Source organism: Triticum dicoccoides, chromosome 7B (genome assembly GCF_002162155.2).
Source record: "Triticum dicoccoides isolate Atlit2015 ecotype Zavitan chromosome 7B, WEW_v2.0, whole genome shotgun sequence".
Classification (NCBI taxonomy): Eukaryota; Viridiplantae; Streptophyta; class Magnoliopsida; order Poales; family Poaceae; genus Triticum; species Triticum dicoccoides.
This window is the reverse complement of record NC_041393.1, coordinates 727,708,871-727,720,151: the sequence shown is the minus strand read 5'-3', so window position 1 is coordinate 727,720,151 and position 11,281 is coordinate 727,708,871. Positions and strand designations below refer to the sequence as shown.

At 46.2% G+C, this 11,281-nt stretch overlaps 2 protein-coding genes across 2 annotated transcripts in view; both read right to left on the bottom strand.

Moving 5' to 3' along the window:
* Positions 1-2,012, bottom strand: part of LOC119339553 (thaumatin-like protein 1b) — a 2,867-nt gene extending 855 nt beyond the window's left edge. Inside the window, exons 1-2 of the mRNA XM_037611566.1 lie at positions 1,955-2,012; positions 1,160-1,797 (exon numbers count right to left, since the gene is read on the bottom strand). Of these exons, the coding sequence (XP_037467463.1) occupies positions 1,160-1,797; positions 1,955-2,012 (696 nt within the window). The remainder of the gene's footprint in view (positions 1-1,159; positions 1,798-1,954) is intronic.
* Positions 2,013-5,063: 3,051 nt separating this feature from the next.
* On the bottom strand, positions 5,064-5,823 carry LOC119341204 (chaperone protein dnaJ 11, chloroplastic-like). Its single transcript, XM_037613071.1, has one exon. It carries the CDS (start codon positions 5,766-5,768, stop codon positions 5,379-5,381), a length of 390 nt encoding a protein of 129 aa, XP_037468968.1. The 5' UTR covers positions 5,769-5,823; the 3' UTR covers positions 5,064-5,378.
* Positions 5,824-11,281: the final 5,458 nt, after the last annotated feature.

The window sequence follows — 11,281 nt, the reverse complement described above, 5'->3', positions numbered from 1 at the left end:
TGTGTGGGGGGGGGGGGTTTGCTGGCCACCATAAAATCATTTACGGTCCGGGTGACTATACGGGCTCTGGTCTGGCCCAAGAAATGGACCAAACTCGTATAGTCGCCGGATTTTTACAGTTCACGTGACTATAAAGGGTGTGATAGAGATGCTCTAAAACTGAACCACTTCCCAGCTCTCCCATACCCGAAAACAGTTTGGTGACCCAATCATCCAACCATGTGAAACTATGCAAAATGACTGTTATGCACGGAAGAGTTTAGTTGCTAAATAATTAAATAAAATTTAGCTACAAGAAATTAATCACCTATGCACTGGGAGTTTAGTTACTATTATTACTTCTTTCATGTGCTTAGCTTCTCATTTAAGCATCTGTGCACTAGACCGAAAGATGGCTTCCATGGAGAGTTTTTTTTTTTAGAAATTTTCGTTCCAATTACGAATCAATACAAAGTAGTTGACTCTTACAAGCACACTGAAACGCAAACACAAAGGACCATGAACTCCTAGAGTACCCTAAGACAACCATAACACAAGAAGATCTCCGGAGCCTTGTGTCATCATCCCTGAATCTTGAGAGAAGACCCCTGCAGCAGAAGTATCTGCAACCAGTCGCAAACAGGTCATCATCTTCGATCACGGTACAATTGCCGCCACGCTGCTTCCTCCTTTCTTGACACCAGTGCTGAGAGGGCATGGATATCAATCCAACACACCTGCAACAGTCGTCGCAATCTTTGGCTTTGAGTACCGCGAAAAGTGTCCCTTCCGAAAGGAAGAGAACTCGAGTCATCCGACCGGTCCAGCACCGCGGCCGGGCCATCCGCCCGAACAAAGCAGGATCTCCCACCAGCATCAACGTAGAGGAAGGAGAAGAACAACAGCAGCAAATCGTACCAACAAGGAAGAAGAAAGGTCTTCGTCTCCCTGCATCCATCGCCCATCTGAGGATCCAAACGGCCAGTGCCGATGGACCTCCAACCACCATAGCCCGCGACCTCGATGAGATCCGGGGATCTCCAACACCGCTGGCTCCTAGACGAAGGCAAAAGCCTTGCCTGACCGCGAACGCAGCCCGGAGAAACTTATTCCGACGCGACACCACCGCAACGGCTTCGGCAGCGTCTCCCTCAACCCTAACCCTAACCCTACCACACACCCACGCTAGTCCATTTGGCATGTCGTCATAGGCGTAGCTGTAGGCGCGCGGGCACGCGGCCTTGAACAGCCGCGAGTAGGCCGTGGGCGCGCACGTCGCCGGCGTCCCGTGCGTGCCGCTGCAGCAGTACGCCTCCGTCCCGAACGCCTCGCACGCGCTCCGGCACGCCACCGTCGCGCCGGCCACGACGACGCGCAGCTCCGGCGGGCACTGCGCGTTCAGGTCGGCGGGGCAGTCCGTGGTCGAGCAGCTCCCGTTCGCCGGCGCGACCAGCACCGGCACGTTGAAGCCGTCGACGAGGCTCACGTCGTAGAAGTCGTCGCCTCCGATGGAAGCAAGCGTGAACTCGGCCAGCGTGGCCGGCGGGGCCGCGCCGCGGCCGGAGCACTGGACTGTGCCCGAGCCGCAGTCACCGGTAGCACAGGCGAAGCCGGCGCCAGAGGAGGAGCTCTGCACGCAGAGCGTGCGGCCCCACATGCGGCCAGACCAGCCATCGGCGACGGCCACGGCACGGGACTCGCCCGGGGAGAGTGCGAAGCCGGTGGTGGACGGCGGCGCCACGCCGGCGTTGGAGAGGATGCCCGGCCACACGGTATAGCCACAGTTGTTCTTCAGTGTGAACGTCGCAGGGCTTGCTCCTGCTGGCCATTAAGTACAAAATCCATATATTTTGTCCATTGATCAGATACAGAATCAGTGTGATACTACTAGTAACTGCAAATTTAACAAAAAACCCGAGGAACGAGCAATGGCACAAGAACACAAAAAGTGATTAGTGTGTTAACTATAGTATACCTTTGAGGAAGGAGAGGCAAATGAGAGAGAGCAGGCGGAGAAGAATTGTTCCTTCCATGGAGCCGGAGGAAGGGTGGGAGAGGAGATGACGACACAAAAATTAACAATTCTTAACATGTCCATGCATCATGCATGTGATGTGATCATCTAATTAAGTTCTCTTTCTTGCCTTGGCCGGTGAGTTGACGCATATTTAAACAGAGTGTGTTTTTAATCCAAACAATGATTGGATCAAATAAAAAAAGAATTGTTTCTTGGAGTGAAAAGGCTCAAGCAACAACCCGGAGGACAAGGGAATACCAGGTGCTCCCATGCTCTAATTTCTAAACATCAATTTTCAATGTTTCAAAAATTCTGAAAAAATGTGAATGCTCACAACGTATGTGACTACAACTCCTAAAAATTTCAGGTCCAAACTCGAAATGTACATTGAGAAAACAAAGACAGATTCAGATGCGGATAGTGTTAGATGTTCCTTTTGTCTTTTTATGGCATTACTCATGCTAGATTTCACATTTTTGTTTCTCGATGTTCATTTAGAGTTTGGATCTGAAATTTTCCGAAGTTACTGTGACATTTCTTGTGAACATTCACTTTTTCTTCCAAATTTTTCTGAAATATTTAAAATTAATTTTATTGAAGTTGGAGCACTGGGAGCACCCTAAGGATGAGAGCACCTGATATTTTCCGCCGGGAGGACAACAGTTGTATTATAAGAGAGAGAGGAAGAAGAAGAAGATTTTTGAAATCATTAGTTAAGAGCTACCGCTTGGTGCTAAGTCGCGCACTGCATGTGCGTTGCTTGTTGCAACATGTGAGTTTTTGTATTTTTTTAGTTTGTTTATTCAAAATATTTTATCTTTTGAATCGTACGTCTAAATACCGAAGCATTTTCACCGACGGATTTCTCGCGTCGAGATCTTCAAACTACATCCCGTGTTAATAGGTTTCGTCAAACTTTTTTTCTTGAAAAATCCAAGAAAATCGGAAACTAAAAAAAATGAGAACAAAAAAAACGGCAACCAAAAAATACCGTAGCCCAAAAGCACGGGTGTGATTTTTACTTTTTTTGGAAGCACAAGCTGTGCTTTTCCCTTTTTTCGAGGAAGCACAGATCGTGCTTTTGCGAAAGCAAGCCGTGCTTCTCGCAGAAGCATAGCTCGTAGAAGCACACACTATGCTCTTCCCTTTTGAGAAGCACAATTATTTTTCTCGCGGAAGTACATGTTGTACTTCTGACGAAAGCACATGTTGCGATTCTCGCGGAAGCAAATGTGTGCTTCTCACGGACACAAATTTGTGCTTCTGCTTACATGAGAACCACAACTATGCTTCTCATGGAAACACATATTTGCTTTTCTTTTTATGAGAAGAACATATGTGCTTCAAAAAAAAAGTCTCCAAAACCTATGGAAAACCAGGCAAAAAGCAAAAGGCCAAAAAAAAATCTAAAACCTGAAAATACATATAAAAGTAAAAATGTGAAATCCAAAGGGAGCGCCCTACAAGCAACACGCGACGGCGGCTGAAAGCACCACTTGGCGTGCTCTTAGATAAAAAAGAGTGACATGAAAAAGACTGACCCTTGAGGGAGCCCCCAAGAGGTAACTGTCGGTTAATTGCTCCAGAAGAATTTGTGAGGTGCCCTCTGCCCAAGCCTACTAAGGCCCAGATCTTTTGCTAGAATCTGGGGATTCTCCCAGAATCCGACCCCTACCCAGCTTCTCCCAGAATCTTTGAGCCCCATTTGTTTTACAATCCTGTCTCCTCGAGCGGTCGCCTACTGCGAGACCAAAGAAGGTCTCGCCTTGGGGCGCTGTCCCATCGTAACTATTGAGCTGGCCCAAGTAATTCCCTGCAGTTAGTTCGTTATTTTTTTCCTTTGTCCATATTTTTTATTTTTTAATAAATACATATATTCCAAAAACTAAAAAAACCCATGAATTTGAAAATCTTGACGCAGTGTAACTTCTTTGTTAGTCTAGGTTAAAAAATTTATTGATTGCATTAAAAAAATGTTCGTACCATTATAAAAATGCTCACACATTAAAAAACATTACGTGACATTTAAAAAAATGTTTATAGAATTTCAGAAAAGTATTCATGTAATTCAAAGAAAAACACTTTTACCATTAAAAAATGTAAGTTGCATTACACAAATGTTCGTGACATTTTAAAAAATTATATCAATTATTTTTGGTATCATTCAAAAACATGTCCGCACAATTTAACAATTCGTTTTTTGTATCATTCAAAAAAAGTAACCTGTATTTGAATTTTTTTAACACACAACTGAAGAAAGAAATAAGGAAAACCAAAAAAAACCCAAAGAAAACTGAGGCAAACAGAGAAAACTGATAAGAAAACACAAAGAAGAAAAAAACTCTCTCACGGCCAAAGGGGAGACCAGTTGCGTGGGAAGAAATAGCTAATATTTCTTTCCGTGGACCTGAGCGGGCCTCCCATGGTGGAATGCTAATATTATTGTTGAACATAATTAGGATTACTAATCATTCTGAAAAGTGAAAGGCAACGATTTTCTGAACCATATTATGGTCACATCCGATTGGAAGGATATTAAGGTTGTTTTTGGTGGGAAGCATAAGCATAGTCCGAGAAATTATCATATGTGCTGTCAAATTTCTTATTCCTTTATCTTCAAAGGAAGAGAGGACGATTCTTCTTCTTGAAAGCTCTCAATTAATCCATGCTTATTTGTCTTATTTTGTTTTCTTATTCATGTGAACTCGCTAGAGAGGCATGCATGCCAATAGTTTGTTTGTTAGCTCATTGCCCGGAGGGACGAAAAGGAATAACTCTCGGCAAAGAAAAGCACATTGAATTGTTTATTCTTTGTTTTCTTCACTTTGTCATTACTATGGTTGTCTTCTTTGGACGTGGGTTTTGGCATTTTTTTTTGCTATGGGCATCTTCTCCTCCTCGAGAAATAACTTGGTCACACGATCACAATATTCTTTCTTTTGCAAAATGTAATTGTTAAAGTATTCTGCTTTGACTTTGTCAGAATTATGATGTGGCAATTTCACTTCTTCATCCACTGAACACACATCGTTCAAAAACCTAAAATAATTCAGGAAAATGCTAGCAATGAGATGGGAATATCACCGTCCTCCTACTCATCCATTCATAGATTGGTTCACGCCGTTAAACTACATTTAGATATTGCTATTGAATTGATTTACATGTTTGCTAATGATCAAATGCAGAGGAGGAACTTCTAAAAACGTCTCCGCCTACACCCATTCACCCAATCCGGGCCGTCCAAGACGGAACGAACGGCGCGCGGTAGCTTACACGGTTCCTCCTCCGGCGACCACGACCGCGACGCCGCTCCGTGCGTGGACCAAACGGCCGCCAGCCGACGAGGCCGAAAGGGCAGAGCTGCCGTGTGTGCTCGGCCGTCCTACCTGCACTGGTCCGTCTCCCACGTCCTTCGCCGGAACGCTGGCCCGCTTGCCGCAGCCCGCCGCATCATCATGGCCGCGGCGCGGCCGGCCACGTCCCGGTCATAGCGCGCGCGCTTGTCGGGGTCGGCCAGCGTGGCGTAGGCCGCGTGCAGCCGGATGAAGCCCTCGTCGCCGCCGTCACCAGCAGCATCCGGGTGCACCTCCCTTGCCAGACGCCGGTACGCCGCCTTGATCTCTCCCCTGCTGGCAGCCGCGCCCACCCCGAGCATTTCGTAGTGCGTCCTCCCCGGCGCCGCCGGAGCCGCAGACGCCCGCGCCATCACGCACCGCCGGGTTCCGGCGACGCGCCCTGGAAGAGCCACAGTTGCGGCGGCGAACGTAGCCATCGGTTCTCTGTTCTTTGATTCTTTGTTATAAAGCAGAGAGTACTTGTTCGTTGCACTGTTGTCCGTCGTCGTCGAGGAGGGCGGAGGCGCCGATGGATTTATAGGGGCTCTGGGCAGGGGTTTAGGAGCTTGTGGTGACACTCGTACGCCCATCACTTGATCTTATCTCCTTCGAGAAGATTATGTGTGAGCTCCTGCAGCTGAGTCAGACACCAGCGGCTTCTCCTAGTGCCACCTCTCCTCTTTCCAGACAAAGGCGGAAAGGGACTCTCGATCATTAATAATTCAACTAACTTCCACCTATTTTACGCAAACCTCCCCCTTTATTAGATTGGTGTCTGAATTTTGCTCCTGTCTGACCGGACCCCTTGTTCAAAAATTCTGAATGCCCCACTAGAAACGTAGGACAGACTTTTCATTCTTGCCCAAGGTCCCAGCTGGGCTAAGCTTGCTCCTCCATGCGACGATGATAGCTCCTCCATGCCAGATGCTCGATGTGACACATTCTATTATCGTGTAGACTGTCAAGGTCGTATTGTTTTTGTGTTTGTGATTATCTGAACCCGGTGCCGATCGTCTGAATGTGAAAGCTACGTACGTTTGTGCAATGATCCGCCATCACCTCCCATTTTTCTGCCCTGAACTTGCTTGTCACGACCAAGGACTGTTTTGTTATGCATCTACAATTCTAGGACGAATATACCTCTGACTTTTACCTTTTCAATTCATTCGCAAAAAAAAGACTTTTACTTATTTTTCTACGGTATACATTATAAAATTGCTGATGATCGCTACTTCTCTGAAAGCAAACCTCTGATTTTTCTGCGACATATCTTCAGCTAGATTCTAATATAGCCCACCTGATTATTTGTCTGTATCCATATGATCCAAAGATACTACGTATGTCTAAACAACACCAGTCTACCAGTAGAGTATGGTATCGGGAGAAATCAAGCAAAACTTGCAGCCGTGTTCGCCTAACTTGTTTCACTTGCTTCCTTATCATCACACCCGTATGACAATCAGTTCACGTTGAATCTTATGCCGTCAGAAATTCTATCTCAAGTCTACACTCTTGAGGGCGGTGCTCTGCACTGTCTATGCAAGTGGGAATGCACACATTTGTCCTGTACTACGATCCTATCGCCAGTGCGTCTACACAGCGCTGATAAGTAGGTTATCAAGCTGCTGGTGGCAGAGCTACGAAGGTGGAGTTATAAATTTGGTGGGCAGGGAGATGGGTCGTCCAAGATCGATGCCAACCACGCCACATGCGCGCCATGGTGATGGCGGAACGCAACGGCCCGGAAGAAGACGGCGCCACATACATGTGGGTGGTGGAGCTCGAGGGGAGGGAGTAGACATGGACGTCCCCGGTCATGAACATATATTGTTCAAAATGTTTGCATGATTGATATTGTTACGCAATCCCGGGTCCGCTATCACCAGTGTTTCCAACCCACATGCGTCAACCAGGTCCAACCAGAGAGCAACACCAACTTATGACAGGCCTTGGGCAAGGCCCTCTCCCCTAAAAGACTAGCCTGTTAGGAGGGGACACCCCGCCCTTATAAGTCGTGTTATGTCTCCCGCCACAACCGATGTGGGACTAAACCCAACAGATATGTACTGATAAGATGGGAGGTGGATAAGCTCTGGGCTACCTGAGCTGAAGGTTTTCTTTTATTGTGGTTTAATGATTTCTTGGTCAAAAGAAGAGAAGGGCCATGCAGAGGCATGCCAATGGGAGTAGAGAGACACATCTTAACAAACAATTGATAGAGAAGGGTAGAGCATAGGATATATCTTTGTTTTCTGGTTAGTTATTTTTTGGTCACTACAACGATACTATATATTCTTCAATCTCTTAGTTCAGTCAAGTTGCTAAAATTATGAAAAATAATGTAGCGAGTACCCTAAGGGTCACCATTTTTTATTATGAGCTGTAACAAACAAATATAGCTATACAGATGATACAAACTTCAATACTCATAACCCATTTAACGCATGATACAACATGATAGTACGTACATAGTTTAAGAATAAAAGAGTTAATTATTGGTTGTGCTGTCATCTAGAATGCACAAATATAGTTGCAACATGACAGTCAAAACATGATTTAAGTATATATAAGCTCTTCTTGGCGAGCTACGACTTGTAATTTCGCATAACTACATCTCTAATTCTCCTGACAGTCGGATCTGGAAAATCATTTAAGGATTTATTTTTCTGTAAAATGCCTAAAATGGTAAAGTTGTAATCCATTCTCTTCTTTCAATCCGTTCGTCACAACAGTAATGTCCCCCATCCCCAACACAGATTTACCCAGTTCAGGTCCATAGCCGCCGTCGTTCCGATCAATAAATCCACCGGCGGCCACGATCCAGGCAATGGCAAGCAGCACTGGTCCGCCTCCCTGGTGTCGCTCTTGCCGCCTGGGTTCCGGCCCTCCCCTGCCCCACTGCTCGCTGCGGGGCACCGAGTCCGCCGAGCCTCCCTGCCACACCAATCTCCGTGCATAATCAAAATACATGTATCCAAAGTTTGGCAAAGTTTGCTAATATAGAGGGAGAGATGAAGATGGTGTTCCTACCCTGCCTGCACAAGACGCAGGAGATTATGGCTCACTCCACCATGTCCTACACCGCCAAAGCTCACCATCCATGTCGAAATCGACCAGGCCTGTCAGGTATCTTCGTGTCTATGGGCTGGCTAGCTGATCACGGAGCAACTGGGCCTGATAGAGATGTTTCTTTATCTATACAGTCAAATGAACCAATGTAAATTTAATCTTGTTTCATTGCAGGTGTTTTAGTGTGAATCTATGTTGAGTCGATATAGCTAAGTTCAATATCGGCCACTGACTAGTAACATAGATGATGGGCCGGTGAGAAGTGTGCACGAGATCCTATCTCTTACATCCAGTTGATTTAGTTGAGCATAGAAATTCAATCTGAATTTGTTTGTGCTCTTCTATTTCTGACTTTTTTTGCTTTTAGTGTGCTGCAACGTGCTGTCTTCACATCTTGAAGCAGATTGTACATACAGGTGATAAAGTTGAAGCAGAGTGAGTGGCTGCCATCTTCGGTGTGGCTGCAGAGTGAACAAACTGCCCTGCCCCAAACCACGTAGGTATCGGTAAATTCCTTGGTCTATTTTACAGTTTGTTGAAATTCTTCAACGAAGCACAACAATCGCCTTATGTTTGTCACCAAAAATATTCAGTTTTGTATATCAATCAGCAATAGTATCTTGGCCAGATTATAATACGACTGGATGGAAAGAGAGTTGGTATGCATTAACCCAGGTTGCACCATATATAGAGTATTTACAGTAGGGATGTGATCTCTGAATCAACGTGTCAAACAGTAGACAACCTATCTCATGTTTCAGAGAGTTATCCTTCTAATATGTATGACAGTACAAAATTGTTTGGCTTCTTTGTTCGTCGATTCAGTGTAAAATGATTATCCATATATCTTGCCCTTTTCTCCTCCGTGAAACTATGTTAATAATGTACGCAATGATTAGATGTCCGGTGAAAGGGTGCACATACGGAGCAGCATACTGTTAGGGTTAAGGCTAAACTGTCATTGCAACCTTATTTCAAACTTTTGTAGGTTGTATCTCACCATGATGGATGTTTACCGAGATGCTCTATGTGAATCATAGTATCATGTGCTAAACTTTATCTCCCATCCGCCAAATTGTGGAGGACTACAGATGAAACAATCTAACACAGCCAGAGATATCATTATAGGACATTAAGTTGTAGGTAGTAACAACAATGAGAAGTTTGTATGCTTTCGGAGGACAAGATGTCAACATCTTTATAAGCCTCCAGAAGCAACGTAAGACAGTAAACAGATCTTAGCACCCTTTGTAACTCTGAACCTTTTATCTCGAGGGGAATATGTGAGCATGGAAATTCTTTTACTTCCAGTACATGATTGAGACTAGTTGTTCTCTGAGTGCAGGATTAATGCGGACAAGACAATAGCTTTCAGCAGCCCCTTGTTCAGAAAATTGTAGGTGTTCCTACAGGGGGAAGACCCTCTGTACTGCATAGGCAGACATCGTACAAAATCAAAGAACTACGAGATCTGTACTGAACTACGAGATCAACTCTGGTTTGTACACTACCGGACTCGCGGTCTATGCCTACGGCCACGGGCCGTCGGCATAGGCCCCTAGGCCGTCGACATAGACCTATGCCGACGGCAGCCGTCGGCATAGAGCCGTCAGTCTAGATTACGTCAGCGTACCCCTGTCAGACCGTCGGCATAATAATGCCGTCGGCATAGGGGTCTATGCCGACGGCCCTGGCGCAGCCGTCGGCGTAGTTTTCCGTCTGACGGCAACGGACGGCGCCGTCAAACTGCTGGCAGGCCAGGAGGCGACACGTGGCAGGGCTATGCCTACGGCAAAGCCGTCGGCATAGGTTTAATCTATGCCGACGGCTTTGCCGTAGGCATAGCCCAGCCACGTGTCGCCTCCTGGTGTAACCTGGTGGCATGGCTATGCCTACGGCCAAGCCGTCGGCATAGATATATAAATCTATGCCGACGGCTTGGCCGTAGGCATAGCTGTGCCACGTGTCGCCTCCTGGTGGCTCCTAAATTTATCTATGCCGACGGCTTTGCCGTAGGCATAGTTTTTTTTTATTCCCTGTTTTCTCTTTTCCAATTCATTTGACAACATTTCAAAACAGAATAATATGAAATATGACAGTTCATCAACATCATTTAAACATAGTCAAGTTCATCATCTAAAGATCATCACCGGCGAAAGTCCACGAACATAAGAGTAGTGCAAGACATGAAACATCATAAAAGTTGAAACATGAAAGACATGGCACAACGACCGCATACACGGAATCATCATCGACATCAAGCACCACCGAGTCCACCTCCTCCAAAACCACCACCACCACCGAGTCCACCTCCTCCAAAACCACCACCACCACCACCGAGCCCACCTCCGCCAAAACCACCACCAAGTCCACCTCCGCCAAAACCGCCACCGCCAAGTCCTCCTCCGCCAAAACCGCCACCGCGACCACCATCACTCTGCCAGATCGGAGTGACTGGGGTCGACGTAGCAGGAGTCGAGCCACCGGTCCCCTACGTGTTTGAAAGAAGATTCTAACGATAAATATGACATGATAGTGTTGAATGAACGAGAACTAGTTTGTCATTAGTTAGGAAAATTTACTAACCGGAGTATCACCGCCTAGTGCCAGCCATTCCTCGAACGTGGGAATGTGTGGGGCGTCTCCCGCAGGTGGTGGTGGGGGTCCAACTTGTGGTGGCTCCGTGCGGTTAGTCCAAGACGCCAACATAGCCTGGATGTTAGTTAAACAAGTCCACTTAGAAACAAGCCGTGATCAACAAAGTTAGAAGGAATGAAAGTGCAAATTTGAGCTTGGTTTAAGAGGGCAAAACTAATCGCCATCACTTGATGGCTGTAATCATCATTTGCCTTCACTCGTTGCAAGTACTCCCTCACCTCAA